This window comes from Doryrhamphus excisus, chromosome 5, assembly GCF_030265055.1.
Source record: "Doryrhamphus excisus isolate RoL2022-K1 chromosome 5, RoL_Dexc_1.0, whole genome shotgun sequence".
Taxonomy (NCBI): Eukaryota; Metazoa; Chordata; class Actinopteri; order Syngnathiformes; family Syngnathidae; genus Doryrhamphus; species Doryrhamphus excisus.
Window position 1 is genome coordinate 6,660,298 of NC_080470.1, and position 24,841 is coordinate 6,685,138.

The following is a 24,841-nucleotide window of genomic DNA, read 5'->3' on the forward strand; positions in this document are numbered from 1 at the left end:
TACCTTCCATTAATGATTAATATAAAATTTAAATCCATTAGAAAAAAATAATATTTTCAATAAATTAACAAAAAAAAACACTAATTTTGGCTGAAAAGGGCAGTTTGAAGTAAGATCTGCTACTGATGTTTTAATGTAATGTTAATGTAATGATGTGTTTAATGCCTCCTACAGAGAGGAGAAAGTACTGCATGAACAAGCTCTTCTCTAGGCTGAATGGTTTACATTATTTGGGTGATGATTGGCAGGCCAAATGAATTGCCAGTTTGTTGCCCGCGGCCCACTCGTTGAGGACCACTCGTTAGTGTGTGTGTTAGGGTCAGGAGCATATGCTACAGCATACAGAGAGGGAGGACGGCCAACAGACAAACAGCATGGCTGCACTATAGCAGGGAGATAACTTGGCCGCTCAGTTCATAACATCCTCACCACTGACCGACCATGTTGGTCTGCTTCCATTCACGATAAGGCAAAACAGCGGAAACGACTCCCCAAGGTGCCAAAGGATAGCTAAAGGACGGAGAACAGACTGCTTAGGGAACCGGAGAGGTCCGCTAGCTGACTGGCATTAGCCGTGTACAGGCTCCACCATCATCTCCATACAATTCGGTAGGTTAGTGTTTAACATCGTGTAGCATTATAATTGTGTTTTGGTAAATTATCTAGTAAGTCGGTCGTCAAGCGAGATAAGCGTTCTTAAAACGAGTACCACCATTGTTTTGACAGGTGCAGACGCTTGTTTTTTTTAACGTTTTATGTATTTATTTTCATTGTCATACAATGGTTATCGTCATCATCTGACGAGTTTAACGTTAGAATCATCACAGTGCTGTCTGTCATTCTCCACATAGCTAGCCTGTTGCTAGCCTAGCCATTAGCACCACCCCAGATTGACCTCATGTTGTTTGTGTTTCAGTCTCCTCTCTTCACACCTCCCAGTGACAGCCCGAGGATGGATTGAAACATGTGTGGATCTCGCCCATCATCTACTGCTCTCTGAGGTATGTCTATTTTCCCCCTTATTTTGATATCTCCATTTTTTGGAAGTTGGAATGTGCATCTTACTCTGAGTACTTGATTGAGTAATATCACACAATTCCAATTGTGTGACTGGACATGTTTTGTCATCTGAAATTCACGGTGTCACTGTTGAGTGTACGTATATGTTTGCCACAAGTGCTTTTGCTGGACCATTCAACTAGCCTTGTTGGTGAGGCCAGTGTTTCCCCACACCCTTACATCCTGCGTTGTAAGGAAGCTTCCTTTTTTGGCCCAAAGTGCTTAGCTGCATCCTGATTAGGGTCACAGCTCACAGAACCACATAATGGATGTTATGTTGTTGTGTAGTTTATTTTTCAAGCTTGTTTTGAACATTAATGCTACACTGGAGGTGTACTTTGTTTTTGCCATTTCCTATTTTTGTCATATTCTTAACACATCTATCTTAGCAATTCTGAGACTTTCCGAGTCAGAAATACACGTTTCTTTTCTCCATACTTGATATTTGTAAATATACATTGAACTGCTATTTTGGAGCATCCTTGTCATTTGCTGTGAAGGCTACCGTTGTGTTTAAGCACATATTACTCAGCCAAAGCTGAATTCCTAACAAGAGTGAACCATCACTAAAGGGGACCTACTATGCTCACTTTTGGCCATTTGTATTGGGTGGTGAACTCTTGTAGAGTTACACCCGATAACCCACACAGAAAGCTTTCTAGATCTTCCAGAATCTGCACCTATCCATCCATTTTCTATGCCGTTTATCTTCATTAGAGTTAGAGTACACTTTGGACTGGTTGTTTGCCAATCACAGGGCAAGAATCTGCACCTATTCCAGCTGCATTTCCTTGGATTTCCATAACGGTGTGTTTTTAATTTATTCCACCCACGGCTCATCGCCAGACACACCCACTCTGTTGTGATTGGTTCCACTCAGCTTGTACCCGGAGGCACCGATATAAGGTGTTACAAAAAAAACTTTTTTTTGTGTTCAGATCCATCCCAAACTTCCAAATGTGCAAATGGCATTATCTGAAACTATGGCATTGTTAAACACAATAATACAACATTCTAACAACATTTATAGGTCAGAAAAGGCATAAGCATAATATGTCCCCTTTTAATAAAAAGTGGAGGTTTGTAGTTAGCGTTCTTGTTTTGACACACTATGCTTAGCAGTGCATTTAGGCTTTGTTGGACACTGAAAGCGCTGTCATCTTTATGGTTCCAGCTATTCTGTGTGAGTGAACTGGGAGAAAGAGAGGAAGATGCCTCCCAGACCATCCTCGGGGGAATTATGGGGCATCCACCTGATGCCTCCCAGGTATAGCACTCCAAAAATCTGTTTCTTTACATGCATATTTTGTGTACCATGTGGACTTAATCAGAATTCAGAATGCACCTACAGGATTCTGGTGGATTGCCTGTTGCCCAATGGGATGATTCTGACCCTGGAGTGCCTCCGTGAAGCCACGCTCATTACCATCAAACATGAGCTGTTTAAAGAAGCCAGAAAGTACCCCCTGCACCATCTTTTGCAGGAAGAGACCTCCTATATATTTGTCAGTGTTACTCAGGTATGAATACGTACTATGAATATTTTTTTCCTCAGAAAATTATTAAAAAGGGTTTTCTGTTGACATTCACAAGGAAAAGAAAAGTAATAAATGTAAGTCATATTGTCCTGTCTGCAGGAAGCTGAGCGGGAGGAGTTTTTTGATGAAACTCGAAGGCTGTGTGATCTCAGACTATTTCAGCCTTTCCTTAAAGTCATTGAACCAGTTGGCAACAGAGAGGAGAAGATCCTGAACAGAGAGATTGGTGAGTCTCCATAGCGTACTACAGTAATACATCCCTCAAGCAATTTATTCACACATGTGGTTAAAAAAAACCCAACTTTTGGCAGGTTTTGCCATTGGCATGCCAGTGTGTGAGTTTGACCTGGTGAAGGACCCTGAAGTTCAAGACTTTAGGAGAAACATTCTGAATGTGTGTAAAGACTCTGTGGAGCTGAGAGATGCCACCGGGCCCCACAGCCGAGCCCTGTATGTTTATCCACCCAATGTCGAGTCCACACAGGAACTCCCAAAACACATTTACAGCAAACTGGACAAAGGTAGGTTTAGCATGTAATTCGGCCTGCACATATTTTATTCCTTCATGTTCATCTGATTGATGAGCGTTAACCTGTCTATCTATTTTAGGTCAAATTATTGTTGTAATTTGGGTGATTGTGTCTCCAAATAATGACAAACAAAAGTATACATTGAAGATCAACCATGACTGTGTGCCTGAGCAGGTCAGTGAACATCTCCTAACATACATGTTAAACCAATACATTAAACCTGTTTATTCGCACAGATTGAGCTACTCATATGAAATAATATGAAATAGGCCATTTTCATTTGATATCTAATATAACCATCTTGCTGTTTTACCAACCAATAATTATAGTATTATAGAGTATGTTTACCTTTGTCCCTAAAGGTGATTGCAGAAGCCATTCGTAAGAAGACACGAAGTATGCTGCTTTCCCCCGAACAACTAAAGATGTGTGTTCAGGAATATCAGGGTAAATACATCCTCAAAGTTTGTGGCTGTGATGAGTACCTGCTGGAAAAGTACCCCATCAGCCAGTATAAGGTAAGTGACTTGTGAGCATGGCTTAATGTAGGGTAAAAATAAAGCTATACATTTACAAAATGTATCCACTATCCATCACAAGAAATGATTAAAATCTGCTGAAACCCGTCTCTCCTGTGTCTCTCCCACTAGTACATCCGTAGTTGTATCATGCTGAGCAGGATGCCTAACCTGATGCTGATGGCAAAGGACAGCCTTTACACCCAGTTGCCTACCGATAACTTTGTCATGCCGTCATACTCGCGTCGCATCTCCACGGCAACATCCTATATGAATGGCGAGGCAGCTGCCAAGTCACTGTGGACCATCAATGGAACGCTCCGAATACGGATCCTCTGTGCCACCTATGTTAATGTCAATATAAGGGACATAGATAAGGTGGGAATACCCAGATTTAACAAATCATTACGTACATTTGTATAATCTGATGACATTCATTTGAAGAATGGCATTAAAAATCCTACAGGTTTACTCAAAATTTCAGTTTTATAGAAGAGTTGTTTTCTATCTGTTGATATCTGTATACATTTTTTTTAGATATCTCCTCAGTAATATTCCAATTGTCACATGTCAAAGAATATGTAGTCAATGTTTTTTTAAACTATTTTATAGATTTATGTAAGAACAGGCATTTACCATGGAGGAGAACAGATGTGTGACAATGTAAACACACAAAGAGTCCCATGCTCTAACCCCAGGTAAGTTGTCATTTTCCCTTGAATGTTTCATTTGCTTGCAATGTATTATTCTTATTAGCTTTTTTGCACTGCAAATGTATTTAAACAAACTAAACAGTGGTTGTAGTTTAGTTTTTTTTGCACTTCTACATGAACTGTAACTCACTGTTGTCCCCTCTTTTATGATCTATCCATAGATGGAATGAGTGGCTGACATATGACATGTACATCCCAGACATCCCCCGTGCTGCCAGACTTTGCCTCTCTATTTGCTCGGTCAAAGGCAGGAAGGGAGCCAAAGAGGTACGGTAGAAAGTTGGGAATTAGCTGTCAAGCTTGTTTATTCTCACTGAAACAGTTAATAATAATAACACTGTTTCCACTTCCACCTGAAAGTAGTTGATCAAATAGTGGACTCTTAATGATAGGCTTCAAAAATGATATATTCAGACAAATGGAAAGGTGTACATGGTTACTGCACCTTGAGGAACAGAGTTTTGAAAAATATAGAGGGTCCCTGTTGAGCCATAATAGTAATATACACTTTGATTAAATGTAAGGCCACATGGACTTGTAGAAGTGCTCATGGAGAGAAATGGATGTAATGGTGTGAGTTTGTGATGACATGATTATCTAAAAAACTTGGTTTAACGAGCATTCCAGAAGGTTGTATACTTAAAAGAGCCTCTGAGGTTGCTCAGTAAACCAGGTAGACTTCACCCCAATAAATGAGAGCAGGAGAGCAGTTGAAAATTCAGAAACATATCATGGGGAGGATTGTGGTAGTGATCATTTACCTGTGGTAGCCACACTTCAGTGGAAACGAAACAAGCTGAAGAGAGGAAGAAGTGCACAAAATCTGGACTTTTACGATGTGAGAGAGGTCAAGTATTCCAGAAACAATGGAAGCTCCAAAATTCTGAAATGACATAAGAATGGTGAGAAGGAGCAGGGCAGTTTGTCCAGATGCTGTGGTGATTGAAGTTCTGGAAGAGTATGGTATTGAGAAACTAATAAATGTCTGGATGTTATAAATAAGGTCAATGAAGAAGGAACATTTCCAGAGAAACAGTGAAGAAGTGTAATATTTTGTGGCATGTCACCATCGCCTATGTCTCCAGATACAGCGCTTAGGGTGAGAGAGATCTAAGGTGAATGAGAGCAGTGGGATCGTCTTTGGTTCTGTTTAATTGCTAATCAAGGAGTGTGGTGACAGAAAACGTCAGCAGAAACTCTATCAGCAAGTGTAGACTTTTCCACTCGTGTAAACACAATATATTCCACTTAAATTGTTGTGCGTGTTAATGTTTTTGTTGGTGTTGAATCATTTTATTCTGGACACGCCCACAGATTTTTTTCCCACTATTATGTGTCCGAAAACGTGTCTGTGTGATTGCGTCAAAGACTGCCAGCCATGGATATTGTAAACAGACACCGGGGGTTTGTCCTTTCTCCTGCTGTGCCGTGCGAGGTGCAGGCTAGGTTTGCGGATGTTCTTTCATACACTACCTGAATTAAAGATAAACACCTCTCTACAGCAGACTTTTGTTCAAGCACTTACTTTAAATAGTCCCATTTTGACTGGCTGCCAACATGAAATTCTGTCCACCTCCCTACATTGCCGTTTATCACCTACCTCCATCACTGACTCTCATTGCCCAATGAAGACTTATCTTGTAGATCAAGACCTTTCCTTGGCTTGCCTTGCCAGTAAAGCAAGACTGTTTAATTAAACCTACTTACTTTGGGTATTGCTCCTGTATTGGATTTGATTACTTTGTGCGCCTTTTTCACTTTTTGCTGATCAACAACAATATAAACACGGTTAGTTCTTGTATTATTTAATTGAATGGTGAGAGGGTATGAGAATAAAATATGTGGTGACTATTTCCTTAAAAAGCCTTTTAGATAAATTAGAAGTTGCTGAAAGAACCAACGGTGCTGTAAAATGTCAAGATAATTTAGTTGAACATCTGTATCTTTTTAAGATTTACATTTTGGACAACTATTACAATATTTGCTGTTTTTTTAAGTTGGTTTGTTTTTTACTTCCCTTACAAAGACATGAACTGTCCAAATTACATGTTAAAACAAATGTACTATACAAATGATAGCCTACTCACCTACTTATGCATATGCCTTCATTTTATAATGAATATTTACTGAGAAAATAAGACGCAATGTAAAATGTGTCAGATGGTTATTGTATTATGTGAGTGAGGTTTATTTTGTCACCAAAATCTAATTCCTTTCCCTCTGCTGTCTTTGCTGTCTAAGGAGCACTGTCCTTTGGCCTGGGGCAACGTCAACTTATTTGACTACACCCACACTCTGGTGGCGAACAAGATGGCGCTGAACCTGTGGCCTGTTCCTCATGGCCTGGAAGATCTCCTCAACCCCATTGGAGTCACAGGCTCCAACCCCAATAAGGTATTATCATTTGCTAAGATGCTAAGAAGTAATGGTGGTTCATTGCCTCAGTATAATTTTATTGTTATGTTAGGGCTCTGAGTAGTGGCTAAGTGAAATAACCCGAACTTGTTGCGTCTCTTTTCAATGATTTTTGCTGCTATTCACAGTTTTGCTGTGTTGTACAGGAAACGCCATGTCTGGAGCTGGAATTCGATCACTTCAGTAGTCCGGTCAAGTACCCAGATATGAATGCTGTTGAGGATCATGCTAACTGGACAATCTCAAGGGAACTGGGGTTTAACTACAACTTCTCTGGTCAGGTATCAGCTACTTACTAATGAATATAACAAGGTGCCAGTAGAAATGAATGTATACCGGTAGTTTACACAAGTTAGTACTTGTGATTTTCTTGCTATAAATACACTGGGTCTGTGTCTACATATGAGTTTGCCTCAAAGGTATGAAGTCGGATACAAAGCAAGTGAATGACCTCACCCAGATCTGTCATATTTATTGATTTATATTTTGACTGAACTGAGTATTGGTTGACTTAATTTAATATAATAGTTAAATTGTTTTGTATTCTAATGCAGACAGATGTGTTGATGTGTCGTATCGTTTCACAGGTTCATCAGATAGTGGATGACAAACGAGGGAGGATACACAATTGATTTATTTATGATGAGGGAGTAATGTGGCGTATTAAGTGATACCTTTTATCTGTAACTTGAGTTGTTTGAGATGCCTTCCTAACTGATCCTAATGCATCACAACTGTAGATTGCCCATGCTTAATTTGTTTTACACAATGCTTGCATGGTTGAATGCTTGCATTGGCAGCCAGTAGCCGTACTGTATTGTTTATCTTGCAACAGAACTCTCACCACTGATTGAAATCTATTTTTGTATCCAAGAATGCCCTCAGGAGATGTGAATAGTAAATTAGAAACGTGATAATATGGGTATATTTGTTTTCTTGCTGTTGTGTGACAGAGCAATCGCGTCGCAAGAGACCACGCCCTCACCGACACTGACACAGATCAGTTGAGACAGCTAAGTAACAGAGACCCTCTCTCAGAAATCACTGAACAGGAGAAAGACTTCCTCTGGAGACATAGGTATGTACTTAGACAACTATTCATATTCACAAATCACACTTTAATGCCCATTTCCTGTAAATCTTTCATCAGATGTAGCCTAAGTATGATTTATTTTTTTAGTATTGTAATCAGTAATACATTATGTCAAAGTAAGCAGTTTATACAGAACCCTTGTTGATACATGTTCTTGCATTCAGGTTTATGCAGTTCTTAATACCTTTCACTTATTAGGCACTATTGCATGAATATCCCAGAGATCCTTCCCAAGATCCTCCTTGCTGTCAAATGGAACTCCAGAGATGAAGTAGCACAGGTATTTGCATGATATCAACTTTTTTTTAGAAAATACATTTAAAAAGAACAATGGCCATGTCTGAAGGGAGTTTGCATGCTCCCCCCATGTTGGTACTCCGGCTTCCTCCCACATCCCCCATAAAACATGCATGTTAGGTCAATCGGTCCAGGTGACACGAGACACTCACTTCACCACATGAGACAGTACACGAAATTGGGTCTCCGAGAACAAGACGAGACGAGATTTTAATCTGACTTTAAAGAAAAGATGTTCTGAAAAAAGATGTGACAATATATTGCAATCTACTACTATAATTTGTACGTACTATGTTACTGTTCTGCGCTTTGTGTGTATGCTACTGGCCCCGCCTCCACCCACCCAGACAAATGGCTCACGCCGTTCATGCCGTTGTTCTATGGAACAAACTTGGCAAGGTGCTGAACCAATGAATGCTCTTCCTGTCTGTAGGCAAGAGATGAGGAAAACAGACAGAAAACAGAGAATTGCCATATATAGAGGCCAGCAAAATTATCGACTTAAGATATTATCGTCCCAGGCCTAGTGCCTCCATTTTGTGACACCCCTATTAATTTGTGCTTTGTGATTGACTGGCCACCAGTCCAGGTTGTACCCCCGCCTCCCCTCCAAAGTCAGCTGGGATTGGCTCCAGCTCACATGTGACCCTAATGAGGACAAGCGGTGTCGAAAATGGATGGATTTAGTCATTAGAGTCATTAACATTAAGTCTATATTTGCCATTTGAGGAGGTGGGGGGGCCTGTTGTACTGCATGTGAGTAATATTTCCCTTATTTATTGGTACACAGCATTTACATTTCTAATTTTGGGTCTTAGGTTTTAGGTTTTTTTCCATCACTACACAGGATTTGAGTTTACTCTATGTATGTGTCCTAGATGTACTGTTTGTTGAAGGAATGGCCGTCCATTCGTCCAGAGCAGGCCATGGAACTGCTGGACTGCAACTACCCAGATCCCATGGTCAGACACTTTGCTGTACGCTGCCTCGATAAATACCTGACTGATGACAAATTGTCTCAGTATCTCATCCAGCTTGTACAGGTATCTACTGTATTTTGTCTCAAATCCTAATCATTTGGAAGATAATCTTTTTTTGTGGAACGCAATTACAGTAAAAAAAAAAATCTGCATCTTCATTTCTTGGTAGTAATTGTATCTTTCTTTTTCTCACCTTATGCCAGGTGTTGAAATATGAACAGTACCTTGACAATCCTCTGGCCCGTTTCCTCCTTAAAAAGGCTTTAACTAATCAAAGAATAGGGCATTTTTTCTTTTGGCATCTTAAGTAAGTTAATGCATGCCTTTCTCTGGCTTTCTAGCTTTTTTTTACTGAATGCAGATATCTCTATGCTAATGTAATCCTCTTGTCATTTTTCTTTCTCACAGGGCTGAAATGCACAACAAAACAGTGAGCCAAAGGTTTGGTCTGCTGTTAGAAGCTTACTGCAGGGCTTGCGGCATGTATCTGAAACACCTAAGCAGACAAGTGGAGGCCATGGAGAAGCTCATCAACCTCACCGACATTCTGAAACAGGAAAAGAAGGATGAGACACAAAAGGTTTGTTTTCTATAGATTTTTCACCCTGGTATGTAATGTATTGTAAGTCACCTGACACCATTATTGAGTGACGTTGATGGTTATAGCACAACAGCATCTTGACATTGATATCGTACACAGTATATACAATAGGGGTGTCATGAGACACTCTGTAGATGAGACAATACAAGGTTTTAAAATCATTTTCAGAAAACTACAATGAAATATATATCTCTTGTGAAAGAATAACTTGTGTGGGTAGGCAAGGGGGGCAGAGAGTGTTTTTGGAGAAGCAACCGTGTTCACCCTTTCACTGTCATTATTTTTGTCAGTGGAAAGATAATACATTTTTAAGCTTAGCATCACCTCTATACCAGTTCATGTTATAATGAAATTGTGTGGTTGTGTGTGAAGGTCCAGATGCGATTCTTGGTAGACCAGATGAAAAGACCTGACTACATGGATGCACTACAGAATTTCACCTCTCCTCTTAACCCTGCCCACCAACTGGGCAACCTGAGGTTAGGGAGCGGTGTACTAGCCTCTAAGAGACAGCTGCAATGAAGAGATACATGAATAATGCAAGGATATTTCTGCACAGGTTAGATGAATGCAGGATCATGTCATCTGCAAAAAGACCATTGTGGCTCAACTGGGAAAATCCGGACATCATGTCTGAGCTACTCTTTCAGAACAATGAGATTATCTTCAAAAATGGAGATGGTAAAATACATGATCTACATATTCAAATCAATAAAACACACATTTCCTAATATAGCCTAAATGTATACCAACTGGTTATTTCAAATGAGTTGTGCTTGTGCTGTAGACCTGCGACAGGATATGCTGACTCTACAGATTATCAAAATCATGGAGAACATCTGGCAGAATCAGGGACTTGACCTACGGTAAATACTCACTCCCTCTACTACAGTGTATAGCCCAACCCTCCCTACCACAGTTGCTAAGAGATTGTCTTGTGTGTGTGTGCGTGTGTGTGCATGGACTGTGTTTTTTTTTTTTTTTTTTTGCCTACAGCATGCTTCCATACGGCTGTCTGTCGTTAGGAGATTGTGTGGGGCTCATTGAGGTGGTTCGTAGCTCACACACCATCATGCAGATTCAGTGTAAAGGTGGCTTGAAAGGGGCTTTGCAGTTTAATTCAAACACTCTGCATCAGTGGCTCAGAGATAAGAACAAGGGCGAGATGTAAGTTCTTTTATATTTTCAACCAAGAGATCAATCATCAATGAGCAATGTCCCACGTTGTGACCTGTTTCCTAATTGCATGTAATTGATTTGCAGGTATGATATGGCTGTGGATCTTTTTACAAGGTCCTGTGCTGGCTACTGTGTAGCTACATTTATTCTTGGGATTGGAGATAGGCACAACAGCAATATTATGGTCAAAGATGATGGACAGGTAACCACATACACGCGGCTTGTTGTGTAATGCACCACTGTAGCAGAGCTAGTTTTCTTGTAAGTACTGATACCAAATATTGAAGGCTTACCGGCAGTTATTAGCTGTCTAGTTTTGTTATTTATAACATGAAGACGTTACTGTCTTGACAGATGATGTGTTTTTTTCCATCAGTGATGCATTGGTAGATTATACTCATCCCATCAAATCAAATCAACTTTATTTGTATAGCACTTTTCCTGCAAAGACATGCAACACAAAGTGCTTTACAGAATTAAAAACAATTACCACAATTAAAAGGAAAAACAAATACTAAGAAAGCCCCTCCCTCCCAACCTCCATACTATACACACACACACACACACAATCACACACAGTAGGGAGACATGGCATCATGTTGGCCTTACAGCGTATACTTCATTCACTTTGAATTAATATTGCTGGCACAATATTTTTCAACAATTTTAGACGTTCCCACTTGGTGTATTGCCCAAACTCTAACCTTGATGCTGGAATTTGGGAACACGGTATTATGTGTGTCTGTAGCTTTTATGCTAATGAGCTGTGTTTGGCTATTGTGCATGTTTATATATATATAGTACTGTTACTGTGCACTTGTTGAATGTTATAGTTACTGAATAGGAATTGTTCTGTCCCCCAGTTGTTCCATATAGACTTTGGACACTTCCTGGATCACAAGAAGAAGAAATTTGGCTATAAGAGAGAGCGAGTGCCCTTTGTATTGACACAAGACTTCCTCATCGTCATCAGTAAGGGCTCTCAGGAGTGTGCCAAAACCAAAGAGTTTGAAAGGTACTATTATGTTTCATAATACCTGCTTTTGCTTAGGTTTTAACAGTAGTGTTATTGTCTTATCTGATAGAAGTTTCTTAACCTTTAATGTGCTTTTCCTATCCTCCAGGTTCCAGGAAATGTGTTATAAAGCCTATCTGGCCATACGGCAGCATGCTAACCTGTTCATCAACCTGTTCTCCATGATGCTGGGTTCTGGCATGCCTGAGTTGCAGTCATTTGATGACATTGCCTACATTAGGAAGACGCTGGCCCTAGAAAAAACAGAACAGGTGTTCATTTTATTTATTTTTTTGTTTTTTGTCATGATGACGACATTTAAAGAAAAAAATTGGTGTTTTTGGAATTTTGTCCATCATCCAAAGTCCTTATGTCATACAAGAACGCAAATGTCTTTACCTTTTCTATGCGTTCTAGATAGCTGTCTCTTGCCTATCTTGCCTACCTATGCTACCTATTAAGGCATCTAAAAAAAACAAGCTATAACAAGTTTTCAGCTTTATGCAACACACCATGCACACTACATTCAATTGGAACAAACAGACACCATTATTCACATTAACCTACAAGCATTGTAAAAGCATACCACGTTTGTACCTGTGACCATATTGTCTGCCAAATGTCTGCCCCACCACTCGCCATTGTACCAACTGTAACTCCTGTGTTTTGATGTTTTTTTCCCCGACGCAGGAGGCGTTGGACTATTTTATGAAACAAATGAATGACGCTCACCACGGTGGGTGGACCACCAAGATGGACTGGATTTTCCACACAATTAGACAACACGCACTAAACTGAGCCGACCACCAGTCGCCTCAATGTGGTCGCCACTTGCAGGTTTGATGTGTCACTGGATTTTCCGTCATCCCACCTTGCATAAGATGCTCATGAATACAGGAATCTCGCAGTTTATTGTCATTATCAGTATTTATTTATTTTAAAACGCATCTTTTCTCATTAGTTTTGTCTGCGTAATCTATTTTCACCTGCTGGTGCGGTCTCAATGATGCCTTTTTACTATCTGGAGCCACATATCCTTGAAGCTCCTTCACGGAGGCTAACCAAATACATTCTTTGTTTTTGTATAACACTGGAATATGGAAAATGGATGTTACTCCTTCCGCTTGAGAAGAACCTTTTATGTGTGCAGCTACAAATGTAGCCACTTGTGAGTCTTGCTACTGTATTAGTGCTCCTTGCGTGTCCGCTTAGAAAGGAGAGACTTGTAAGTCGAGAAGCAGGAGGACATGGAAAATGAAGTAAATCACTGCGTCACTGCGATGGCTGCCACTAGACACAGTCTTCCACCTTGTGTGTGTGGTCTAACATCTGTGAGCTGATACGGGTGCGCCTTGCCACCTTATTACCCCCCGCCCCCCTTGCAGACTCCCCAGTATTCCCCACCCCAAGCCTCAAAGAGAAAGCACTGCACCCTCGGGGGCATTTGTTGGTGGTGCACCATGAGTACTTTTAAGCCAACTTCAGGGTGATGTTGCCTCTCCATCAAAAGCCACCATTCTGAATAACGAGAAAAAGGACTTATTATAACTTTCTAAAAGTTTTATGTCATCGTTTTCATTCATTTGTTCCAGTGGCAACCCCTACATGCTGTTGTTTGTCACATCTTTCTAGTTGCATGCACCAAGTGGAATTTTCTAAATGATTTATTTTTGTGATGCAAAAAGAACAGAGTGACAGTGCCAGTCTCCTCTTTTGTGAGTTTAGTTTGAGACCCAGGTGAATGTCATGTCTTCCTGTTTGATCAAAATGCCTTTCCGTCACAGCGTAACATATTATGTATAAGTATATTGCCATGGAAACCATAGCACTGAAAAACTGGAGTTAATTTGCCTCTTTTAATCATGCAATTATCATGTCTGCCATGAGAATGTTTAATGTTGTTTTCAGAACTAGCACATCTTCTCGTTAAACTGACATTGTCTCTCCTATAACACAACACTCTGAGACAGCACATTTAGCGGTGGTCCGCTTTTAATATCAGTTCAGTGGTATTGGGGAGCCATGAAAAGTGATGGCTAGAATGTATTTAACTGCTGCCTTATGTGCACTCATTATTTATATCATGTATGTTTTTGTTCTGTTTCTTTAAAATGCATCTTGCAGTCGATCAAAATAGTTCCAGAGTTTGCAAGAAAAAAATGTGTGCGCTTATAAGTTCTTGTTGGTAGAAATTCTACTGTTCCCTGTTTTTTTGTTTGTTTTTTTTTGCATGTTTCTGATGCAGCTGTGTATGTAAAATGGCAAGCAGCATGAAGGTCCAGACCAACTTTTTTTTACGGAAAACAACTTTGTGCATATTGTTCAGCTGTAGTCTTGAATGTTCTTGCATGTGTTCTTATGTCTGCACCGGTTGCAGAACATCATTGGCAGGTCCCAGTGACAACCCACTATATTGTGTGTGTGTGTGTGTGTGTGTGTGCTCATATGTAAATGTGTTGCAAACATTTAATTCTTAACTGTTGATTTACTTTTGTATTGTTTTTAGGGACAAAATTACAGGGGGTAAAAAAAAAAATCGATACTCCATCAAATCTCCATCGCTCCATTTTTTGGTGTTTGTGTCACTGTCGTGAATGGCAGTTAGCATCCAGGCCAAACTAGCTGAGTACAAATTCCTCAAATTGTCATCCACATTTGCAAATGCATTATGATTGCAAATACAATCAAATGATAGGAACTGACGAGTCCTACCCTAGTCACCCCAAATACAACATGCAACCCAATGCAATACAAATGTGAAATGAACAAATTGTCTTTAGGTGCTAATGTTTTTCCATTGTGTTACCATTTGGGTTCAAATTGTCATCTGATGTTAGCATTTTTGTTTTCTTCTTGGACCTGTACTGTACTATTGTGAATGTTACTGGTTTAAACTGAATGGATTTTGTCAGTTGTAGAAATACAGAAACTCCATTTTGGATCAAATTATTGTTCATTATCACTTCTCAAATGACCCAAATGAAAATGGATGCAGTGATATACACGTTGTCCTTTTTATACAGTATGCAGTGTTGCTTCTTGTACATGACATAATGTCATACATTTCCATAACATGACTGAACCTTAGCCTATACTATGAATGTGCAGTGGGCCAATGTATAGTTTGTCACATCCTACCTGCATGAGATTGTTTAAAGGTGAAGTGTCCACATACAAATATTTGTCAATGAATGCCTTAATTTACCCTTTGTTGGAACACTACTTCATCCTGTCATAACATGTTTTATTTTTAATTATAATATATATTTTTTTTCTTTATTGGCTGCTTGGTCACAAAGTAAGTTTGCACCCTGACTGACTGACCATCAGAGTGTTCTGTGAAGATGTACAAATACATTTGTTAAACATTCACCAGGCTTTGTGTGTGTTTTTGTACAAAGTGCAGACCATCGGTGTGAACACTTCAGGCCACTGTATGAAATATCCAACCTCAGTCAAAATGTAAACACACATCGTGTATTGTTTGTGTGTACTACAAACAGTGGATCTCTGCACTCGTCAAGTCAGAATTTGAAGTGGAAGAGTATAATATAAATTGATTCTCCATAGGGGCTGAAATAAATGTTTATTCCATTAAAAATGCACAACAAATAATGGACTTTGCAGGGATTGCAGGGAATCTTTGTAGAGCAAGAAACAAAACACATTACTTATTTTAATGAAGTCAATGAACTGATATCAACTTACTTTTGCTTCCTGTTTTTGTGTGTTTCAAGTGTTTTTTTTTCTGTCATGACAAGATGGATTACAATTCTTAGTTTTGCATTACACTTATAAAACGCTACAATACGTTAGGACAATGCATGCGAGGGAAGAGATTATTTTGAACTATATATGTTCCTTTGAAGACGCATTCATGCCAGCACGTCTTCGAGAAGGAGAGGCCTGTTTGTAGGAGGTGCCGGTGTGCCAGTCTGGACTGGTTGGAACTTCTTCCATGGCTTAGATGGGCAGTGGAAGGGGTCTCCATTCTCAGCTTCTGCAGCTCCAGCAGTGGGGGACGCTGTTGCGTCCTCCTCAGATGATTCCTCCTTGCCAGATGCCAATGTGGGAGCAAGGGAGGGCTGTAAAGCCTCCCTAAATGGAGTCCAGCCAGGGGGCAAACGCCTGCTGAACGCCTCAATCTTCATTTTTAATTAAGAAATAATAATGAACCCATTATTGATTCATTCATTAGTTACTCACAAGTTACATTAATTTATCTCTTCCTACCCGAGGAGGCAGGGCACCTTCTTCACATATGATGTTGACCTGTGGGGTCTCAAATCTCCATGGTGCTACATCTACTGTGGAGTTACAGTTAATGAACTCCTGCACACACACACAAACACAACCCTGATAAACATGCCACACTGCACGCATCACAGTGTGTTGCCATTTACCATGCTTTGGTCATCATGCACACAGAGGTCACTGAGGTCGCTGTGTTCAGCCTTGGCACAGGTGGTCCTCCGCATGTCGAATCTCAGTTTAAATCGGAAACCTGCCACAACCTGAAAGGCCACAACCACATATTAAGAGAAAAAAAAAGATCGTATTTCTTGCTCTCTCTGTCAATATGATCATCCTCTACCTGTCTGGTGGCGCTTTCGACACTGTGAATATTAAACAGGTGTGTAGAGTTGGAGATGGAGTTGTACTTCACGATGGAGACAGACAGCGGAACCTTAAGGTCCTCTGAGTTCTCATCAATCGGCATTGGGCAGCCCAGACAAGAAGCTCTCTCCGGGTGGATGTAGTCACCTTGCCAAAGATTGTGGGAGATTAAAAAATACTGGAAAACTCATATTGGTACATGTTTGTATATTTGTCAGGTCCACATTTTGAGTGTTAAGTTGCTGTGTGATGAATTTAGTGCTGGTATGTTGTACTGCATGCTCTAATGGGTTGACAAGCTTGCTGTGAGTGCACTGTTAGTGATTCGTGATTGAGCTGCAGAGTTCAAACTTTAAGAAAAAATGAGCGACTTAAACACCAGAATTTACGCTATTTAAAAATGTGAATATTTTGCTCTCTACTTCCTATTTAAAGTATCATTTATCAACACAAATTGAGTCACTCACCTCGCGTGCAGTGCACATACTCAGTGTTTGTTTTGTCGTCTGTCATGTGGACTGTAGCGTTGCATGAGAGTGGGTCCTAGGAAACAAATGCTGTCAAACATGATTTACCGATGCCTATTGCACATAATCAATACTCTTGTACTGCTATACAGATGAACAATTTTAAGATCTAAAATGGAGAAACTCTCAAAAATAGACATCAACCTGTGGCAACATCAGTAACGGTGCGTTTAAAGACCATCGATATAGTACAGAATGTAAAACGTTATCAGTGAAAAAAGCACAATAATTACTTTGTCACTTCATTCATAGCCTATAATAGCGGAATAGAAGAAAGTGAAATGAATCTCCTACTTTGTGTCCGTATGGCAGGTAGTTGCAGTCTGTCCAAAGTTTGGTACTTCCTGCCATGCAGTCACTCCTCCTGCTGGTGAACTGTAGTGCGTAGACATTGTTGGAGCCGTTCTCTGACTGAGGAGAAAATGTACACTGGTGTGAAAAAGTGTTTGCCTCACCCCCCCGTGCTTGATTTCTTCCGTTTGTCACACTTCAATGTGTGAAACTAATTCAAATATTAGTCAATGACAACATAATTGATCACAACATGCCCACTCATCTTTGCAAAATTGTTGTAATTCTGCAATATTGGAGGCTATTTGGTTTTCTTCAGCCATTCAGAGGTGGACCTGCTGGTGTGTGTTGGATCGTTGTCCTGCTGGAGAACTCAAGTTGGTTTCAACTTGAGGTCACCAATAGATGGCTGGACATTCTCCTTCAAGATTTTTTGGAAGACAGTAGAATTTTAGGTACTGAAGGAGCAAAACAGTTCCCGACCATCATACTACCACCACCATATTTTACTGTTGGTATGATGTTCTTTTTCTGAAATGCGGTGTTACTTTTACGCCAGATGTAATGGGACATAAAGCTTCCCAAAAGTCGAGCTTTTGTCTCGTCAGACTGCAGAGTATTTTCCCAAATGTTTTGGGGATCATCAAGATGTTTTCTCGCAAAATCGAGACTTTCCTTAATGTTCTTTTTGTCCAGCAGTGTTTTTTGTCTTTTGTTTTTTCCCAGCGTCTTTCTTATGGTGGAGTCATGAACACTGACTTTAACTGAGGCCTGCAGTTATTTAGATGTTCTTGTGGGGTCTTTTGTGACCTCTTGGATGAGTCATCACTGCACTCTTGGGGTCATTTTGTTTTGCTGGCCACCACCCAGGTTCAACACTGTTCCATGTGTACACCATTTGTGGATAATGGCTCTCACTTTGGTTGGCTGGAGTCCCAAAGCCCAAAGCTTTAGAAATGGGCTTTTTCCACACAGGGCCATATAGGTTTTGACCCCCCCCCCCCCCCCCCCCATAATAAAAAGTTTCATTTAACCTTCATTTTGTGTTCAGCTGTGTTGTCATTTACTAATATTAATATTAGTTGAATGATCTGAAACATTTAAATGTGACAAACATGCCAATTCACACCATTGTATATGTTGTTCTTTTTTCTTGATCATTTCTGTATGTTTGTTGGTTCCATTTTTCAGTTCTTAAAACAGAGTCCGAAGAGGAACTTAGCTTTTATCTACGTTGTGATGTAGAATTGACATATTGTCTCTGAATCAGCTCTACCTTGCGGGCTGTTAATATCTGATAGAGGGCCAGCTTGTATCCACTGTTCAACCTTTCATTGAACTTTTCCAAGGCGCTGCTCACGGCCTTCTCAACAGACGGGTCATCGCAAAAGATGTGAATGCCAGATTGGCCGTCCCCAGCCTCCTTCAAAAAGACAATGGTAACAATGAAAAACAAAGATTACTTTGGTAAATTGGAAAAAATACTTATGTTGGACAGCATCCATGCACACACAGCGTCATTGAAAATGCTGTCAAATTTTAATCAGTATACTGTATTTCATTAACAGAAAGATAAATGACAGGACGGGATTATATTGTATATATTTGTATGTAATAATAGCCATAAATGAAGTGTACATGTCAATCATGCTAAAAGATACCACCCAAGTATACAAATCTATTTGTCTAACACTCTTTTGTATCTTTAATAGTAGAACATTCATTTTGAACCACACTTGAATGGGTGTTGTTGTGCTCAATGAGGAGTTGCATTCAAAGACACCATGTAATTTAAGAAATATGTACTTGTTTTCAATGTATTTTCCATCATACTTAAAAAGTAGCTAATTTTACATCGGTAAATTTACGAAGTGGGTGATGACAATATCCACTTCATGCTCTTCTTTATCTTCCTGTTTATTTACACACACGCATTACAAGGCGATATTGTGATGGTCGGAGTGTTCCTGAATGCATCTCGCCTTTTTTGCCATGACAATACGGAAGTGTCGTTCCCAATCAGCGGATTCGAGCCGTGTGTGAGTTGGAGATAAATACCATTATATATCAGTATATATATCAGTATATGGTGTTGGAATTGTACTGCTGTTAATGTGTTCAGGTCAGAATCAAGTTATAATAGAACGACAGACCCTGCGTGACTGTGTGGGGGCCGGTCCATTGTCGTCTAAACAGTCGTGCTTGCTCTGTTGCGCATGCGTTAATGACACTAACAAAATGTAACATAATTATTATTGTATTGAAATTAGTTACCGCTTGGTATACAGATTTCATTTAGTGGCACTGATTCACACCAGAAAAAGTCATTAGAAAAAAAAGAAAAAAAAGAAATTATTGCTGGAACCCACTCCACAAAGAGAAAAATTAAGCTTCAAGTAAACATAATCACTAAAATAAGGCAGTTTTTCAGGGTGTGCATTCTCAGCAACTGTGCATAGGATGTGCATCAAAATTTTGCTTAGTTCCCCAATTTGCGTAATTAATATGATTAAAATAGTCACATGTTCAACTTCAACAATGTCTTTGAACCTGTGAGTAACTTTCTAAAGCATAATATGCTTTCACGAAACCTTAAGCAGTCTTGTGCAGGACCAAAAAAAAAAAAAAAAATGATGAACCTGTACCTGGCCAACACCAACGCTGACCAGACCCAGCAGGCCCAACACACATAAACACACTCCAGTCCTCATTGTGCTTGGTTCTGCTCAGCTCTGAAAGCAAAGATCAGGCCAAAGTCACACAACAGCCGCTCACTGACCAACAATCAGCCATCAATCTTGTTACTCCTAACGGTTCCAATGCTTGATGTCTTAGAGGAGACAAGAAGAAACTTTCAGAAACAAAAGAAAGCGCTTACAGTTACTGGGTCGATCCGATTGGACTTGATTCCTCTTCCCCCCTGGAATGGATTGACTGAATGAAGCTTTCCTGTAAATGTAGGTGGGAATCCGGAGAAGGATGATGACACACTGTGTGATCAACACACAGGACAGGAGGGCAGGGAGGATGCACACACACACACACACACACACACATTCACATTCACATGCTCTGACTAAAAGGAGTGTAAATGTTTGCTTGTTTGTCTGACCTGTCCAGTCAAAGTCAGTCAGATCACATGACGAGGTGCCATTGTCATCGACTTTGTAGGCCCGACTGTGTGTGTCAGCACTAATACACGCATTGCACCTCGTTAATTTACAGGAACGTTCTCGTACAAGTACAGTAGTGTTAGGGGGGAAATTATTTTCTTTTTGTTCGTTTGTGTTTTAGGGTCTCTATTTGTTTACATATGTGCTTTGTGTGTTTAAGAGGTACTTTGTCCCTGACGACCTTTACCCCTCTACCACACGGATTCATCCAGTGCACTGAACTTATCATGGAGACTGCATATTTTTGGTCTATTTTCCATGTGTGCTTGGGAAGTCTTAAGAACAAGAAAATATGCAAAGTAAAGATGTGCCAAGTGTCGAGTGCCATGGAGAACCTTTCCGCAATGGCACCCCCAACCCACATAAAGAATGGTACTTACCCCCACTTAATTTCACATCGCATATCAGTTCACTGCACACTTGAAAGACCCGATATTAAAGGGAATCTGTTATGGTTTTTCCACTTTTCTGACTTATAAATGTAGTGAAAATGTTGTATTCTCATGTTAAACGATGCGTTTCAGATAATGAGGTTTGCGCATCTGAACGCTTGGTTTCAGAGTTGAACCAACAACTAGGCTTCGACAAAGATAGAAAAAAAGTCTTTGTCATTTGGGGCGTGTCATCAAGATACTGTGAGATTATGAATTATTTAAAGTCAACTATGACTAGGTTCATCGAGTGTGTGTTTATTATAACGAGTGCATTATGTTTGGAAAAGTACAGGCAACCCCATGACCCTGAAAAAAGATTGTCAGTTAAAACATGGATGGATGATTTCCCACAGTAAAGACATCCTTTTTGTCTGAACGTCTGAGGTGTCAAAACAGAACGGCAAAGTGGTCGGCTGTTCTACCTCCTCTGACAGTTCACTTCCTCTGTAAGAGACTTGCCAAAAGAGTTTCACATTTACACGCCTAACGTCTGAAGCAGAATCTGTACATAGCCTGACATTAGACTTGTCGTGGATTTAAATTCATTTTCATAATGACAGGAGGATGCTATGTGCTTTTCCTAGCTGCTATAATTCCAGGTAGGTTTTTTTTGCATTTTAATCATGTTCCAGGTCTTATGATTGTGTTATTAAAATTATGGATTTCTTGCATAGGTATGCACATACAAGGAAATGATGAGTCAGTTTCAAATTTTGGGGCTCAGATCTACAGACCAGTCCTGCATCCCTCTGAAGCCCTCCCTCTAATAGGTACAATCGGTACAATGTTATTGTATTTGCATAGAAATCACATGGGCCAATCTACCCAAATGTACAAATAAACGATTACATTAACTGTGGAATACAAAGTGTCCTGCAGGTTTGTCTGATTTCATATTTAATACATGCAATTTCAAATATTAATATGGACTACCTTGAATACCGGAAAAATGTGTCTGAATTACAAGAATTCTGCAAAATTGCATTTGTGTTGTCATATTTTGAGAGAGTTAAAACAAGAAAATCCATATACCATATACATTACAGTTTTCATTTTTGGGACAAATCGGTTTGTATATTGAAGTGTTATAGGAGGTTGCTTTAAGAGCCTTTGTCATTGTGTGCAGGAACCTACACCCTGGCAAAGCCGAAGGGGGAACCATGCATCAAAGCCACCCTGGGAGCACAGTACATTGTCACGATTAAGAAGGTTACACACTTTGACAGCAGCCTCATTGTCGGCATTACGAGCAGACTGAGTAAAACCTTACGGCCATCTAGATCTTCCAGAATATGCACCTATTCCAGCTGAAAAAGAAATACAACACAAGAATACAACATTCTAACAACATTTATAGATCAGAAAATTGGAAAAAGCACAATAGATCCCCTTTAAGGCTACGATACCCTACCTCTCGCCTGAAGCTCACCCATTACCCTAATGAGTACAAGCAGTTTAGAAACTGGATGTATGGATCCAATTCAATAGATAGCGTTCTCTTTTGTGTGCATTCAGAAAAGTTGGTACTACAATTTGGATCCTTCCAAGGTTCTGTCCAGTGGTTACTGTCACAAAGATGCTGCTGTTCTGTCTCTCACACTATTGGATGATGCTGCCAGCCTGCAGTTTATTTTCAAAAAGGTACAACACATTAAATTTATTACACAAATTACTTTTTGTGCCGTTTAAAGTATACACATTTGGCCAATTCTGTACAGGTATATTTACACATTTGCATCAAAGCATGAACATGAACATTACTGTAAATTCTGATGTATAAGCTGCACCCACTAAATTTAGAGGAAAATCATTTTTTTTACATATATAAGCCACACCTGTGTATAAACAGCACATGTCCATGTCATAATGACATATTGTGGCGCGTACAAGTCTGTGACAACCAGGTGGCCTTTATATGACAGGAGCCAATCATAAGCTATGAAAAACTCACAACGAGCTTGTCATTACTCATTATAACAGTCTGACTCACGGTGTCATCTTAGAAAAAAACAAGCACTCAATAGCTATACCTAAGTGCAAAATAGAAAAATACAAATGCATTTTGTTAGAGCTGAGCATTTCATTGGAGGACAAGCAGCACCGAAAATGGATGGATGGTGCTGTAATGCTGCCTCTGTTCACCAGAGGGAGCCAGAACCTAGAGGGAGGCTGACGTCATCGCAGCACCCCAATGAATTCATGGCTCACAAGCAATGTATTATGTGAAAACTTTTTCATATTATTGGGACATGTAAGGATAAGCGTTAAAAAATGTATGAATGAATGTTTAATTATGAGAAAAAAAAAGAGCTACGGTTTACTCCCTGACTCTTAAGGGCCACAGTATTTAAAGAATTAGTAGTCATTCTGAAGTTAAGGAGATGTCACAAGATTAGAATTTAGCCATGCTGCTGTATAAGTCACCGGTTTCAAAGTTTCAGAAAAACATAGCGGCTTGTACAGCCAGTTATCCGTGTACTCATACTGCAATGGAAAATATGTATCATCATAAACTACAACATTGCAATGCACTTACAGTATGTGCTCTTAATTCCCAGGAGAATAATCTTTTCTATGTCACCAAGCTGACTGCTTCAGTGTCTCCTCGGCCTGTCTGCTTGGGATGTGCTAGTAAGACCAAAAAGAAGGCGGATAAATATTACATAACCCTTCACTTTCTGAGATTTGACTGACTTTGTCATTTGTCACCGTCACCTCCCCCAGATAAGACTTATTCTGGTTTGGTGGAACGTGACAAGCTGTTTGCTGCATCTTTTGGGCAAAGCTTCAAGTGCAAATCTGCAAATGTGCTTCTGACGTCTTCAGAATTAAGCCTGAAGCTGGTCCCTCTGCAAATGCAAGCCTTCAGTGTACCTAATGGACGATATGGAGAAGGTGAATGACGTTGCTATTTTGCTTCATTTATGTCTACATTACTAATGTTTAAATGATGATTTGGATGCTCCGTCACTGTTATTTTTCAGAGGTGGAGTGTTTTGCTGATTTGAACAAAAGGGTCGTACCTACTGTACTAGGGGCCATTGTGATTGGACTCTTGCTGATTGCTACTCTGACCTTCTTATTTGTCAGAGACCGTCACAGACATGGCTATGACAGCCTCTGAGATTACTCTGACAATGGTCAAAACTTATTACTCAGGGCAAAGCTTCTTAAATTATGTACTAAATGTATATTTCATGAATGTATATTTCTGCAAAAAATATTAATCTTTTTTAAATAAAAAATGTCAAATTATTGTGTAAACTTTTTTCCCAAACCTTGTTATAATGTACACTCCGGATCATATTTTTAAGACCAGTTCTCTTTGAAAAGGGTTGTATTGTTGAACTGTATAAGCAAGACCTCTCACAGTGTGTCATGGCTGTCCCTCAAGACACGGAACAATCCTCAAATTAAAGTTGCTACTAGTGCCGCGTGCAGTAAAATTCTTCCAACGTTACCGGCATGACAAGAAGATCCCACCTGAGATGCTTTCTACATGGCACAGTGGAGGGTCACCATCATGATCTGGGCTGCTTTTTCCTTCAATGGAATAATGGAGATTCAAGTTGTGCAGGAGTGTCAAACGGTGTATGGCTATGTGGCAGGGGGCAATTTTTCTTTTTTTTGGTATTAAATTTTTAATCAGGAGTGGATTTAGTCCATTCAACTGAATACAATGTGTTATCTGTTACTAAGACCTAAGTGCTATAGCAGTTTGAGATTTCTTGTAAAATTCACTGCAAAAAAATAACTTATTATTGTTATTATTATTATTATCAAAATCTCCCTTCATGACTTACTATGACTGTGACACAAATACACTGCTTGTATTGCTTTTGCATGGAGTTAGTTGCAGAT

General features: G+C 39.8%; 3 protein-coding genes across 8 annotated transcripts; 2 read left to right on the top strand and 1 right to left on the bottom strand.

Annotated features, from left to right (window-relative positions):
- The first annotated feature begins 222 nt into the window (after positions 1-222).
- LOC131129092 (phosphatidylinositol 4,5-bisphosphate 3-kinase catalytic subunit alpha isoform-like) lies at positions 223-15,308 on the top strand. Of its 2 annotated transcripts, XM_058072233.1 has the most exons (26): positions 224-609; positions 917-1,001; positions 2,234-2,326; positions 2,411-2,579; positions 2,697-2,823; positions 2,909-3,118; positions 3,207-3,301; positions 3,490-3,645; positions 3,778-4,023; positions 4,258-4,343; positions 4,520-4,625; positions 6,600-6,752; positions 6,920-7,054; positions 7,727-7,851; positions 8,065-8,146; positions 9,042-9,206; positions 9,347-9,450; positions 9,552-9,723; positions 10,117-10,223; positions 10,304-10,425; positions 10,532-10,610; positions 10,741-10,911; positions 11,008-11,125; positions 11,787-11,938; positions 12,048-12,210; positions 12,629-15,308. In XM_058072233.1, exons 3-26 carry the CDS (start codon positions 2,271-2,273, stop codon positions 12,734-12,736), a joined length of 3,207 nt encoding a protein of 1,068 aa, XP_057928216.1. In that variant the 5' UTR covers positions 224-609; positions 917-1,001; positions 2,234-2,270; the 3' UTR covers positions 12,737-15,308. The 2 variants fall into 2 exon arrangements, with proteins under 2 accessions (XP_057928217.1, XP_057928216.1); XM_058072234.1 differs by lacking the exons at positions 10,741-10,911; positions 11,008-11,125; positions 12,048-12,210; positions 12,629-15,308 and having other exon boundaries at positions 223-609; positions 11,787-11,934.
- A 197-nt stretch (positions 15,309-15,505) lies between these two features.
- On the bottom strand, positions 15,506-20,415 carry kng1 (kininogen 1). 2 transcript variants are annotated; one of them, XM_058072238.1, is made up of 9 exons: positions 20,252-20,415; positions 20,019-20,105; positions 18,650-18,793; positions 17,377-17,493; positions 17,023-17,098; positions 16,533-16,702; positions 16,342-16,452; positions 16,172-16,270; positions 15,506-16,083 (listed from the first exon to the last, which is right to left on the bottom strand). In XM_058072238.1, exons 2-9 carry the CDS (start codon positions 20,082-20,084, stop codon positions 15,814-15,816), a joined length of 1,053 nt encoding a protein of 350 aa, XP_057928221.1. In that variant the 5' UTR covers positions 20,085-20,105; positions 20,252-20,415; the 3' UTR covers positions 15,506-15,813. The 2 variants fall into 2 exon arrangements, with proteins under 2 accessions (XP_057928221.1, XP_057928220.1); XM_058072237.1 differs by having other exon boundaries at positions 18,650-18,796; positions 20,252-20,414.
- Positions 19,358-24,234, top strand: lamp3 (lysosomal associated membrane protein 3). Of its 4 annotated transcripts, none has more exons than XM_058072241.1 (8): positions 19,358-19,412; positions 21,541-21,579; positions 21,655-21,750; positions 22,107-22,189; positions 22,496-22,621; positions 23,539-23,611; positions 23,705-23,875; positions 23,965-24,234. In XM_058072241.1, the coding sequence occupies exons 3-8, from the start codon at positions 21,657-21,659 to the stop codon at positions 24,102-24,104; spliced, it is 687 nt and encodes a 228-aa protein (XP_057928224.1). In that variant the 5' UTR covers positions 19,358-19,412; positions 21,541-21,579; positions 21,655-21,656; the 3' UTR covers positions 24,105-24,234. The 4 variants fall into 4 exon arrangements, with proteins under 4 accessions (XP_057928224.1, XP_057928222.1, XP_057928223.1 ...); XM_058072239.1 differs by having other exon boundaries at positions 19,381-20,918; XM_058072240.1 differs by having other exon boundaries at positions 19,381-20,918; positions 21,565-21,579.
- The last annotated feature ends 607 nt before the right edge of the window (positions 24,235-24,841 follow it).

Coding starts and splice junctions, on each gene's coding strand:
- LOC131129092 (XM_058072233.1), top strand. CDS start 2,271: ATGCCTCCCAGACCATCCTCGGGGGAATTATGGGGCATCCACCTGATG. Junction 9,207..9,346: donor ATCTCATCCAGCTTGTACAG/GTATCTACTGTA, acceptor ACCTTATGCCAG/GTGTTGAAATATGAACAGTA. Junction 10,426..10,531: donor TATCTTCAAAAATGGAGATG/GTAAAATACATG, acceptor CTTGTGCTGTAG/ACCTGCGACAGGATATGCTG.
- kng1 (XM_058072237.1), bottom strand. CDS start 20,084: ATGAGGACTGGAGTGTGTTTATGTGTGTTGGGCCTGCTGGGTCTGGTC. Junction 17,099..17,376: donor ACCTGCCATACGGACACAAA/GTAGGAGATTCA, acceptor TTTGTTTCCTAG/GACCCACTCTCATGCAACGC. Junction 16,271..16,341: donor TGCATGATGACCAAAGCATG/GTAAATGGCAAC, acceptor GTGTGTGTGCAG/GAGTTCATTAACTGTAACTC.
- lamp3 (XM_058072239.1), top strand. CDS start 20,687: ATGTGCTTTGTGTGTTTAAGAGGTACTTTGTCCCTGACGACCTTTACC. Junction 20,919..21,540: donor CCCAACCCACATAAAGAATG/GTACTTACCCCC, acceptor TCATAATGACAG/GAGGATGCTATGTGCTTTTC. Junction 23,612..23,704: donor TGTCTGCTTGGGATGTGCTA/GTAAGACCAAAA, acceptor CACCTCCCCCAG/ATAAGACTTATTCTGGTTTG.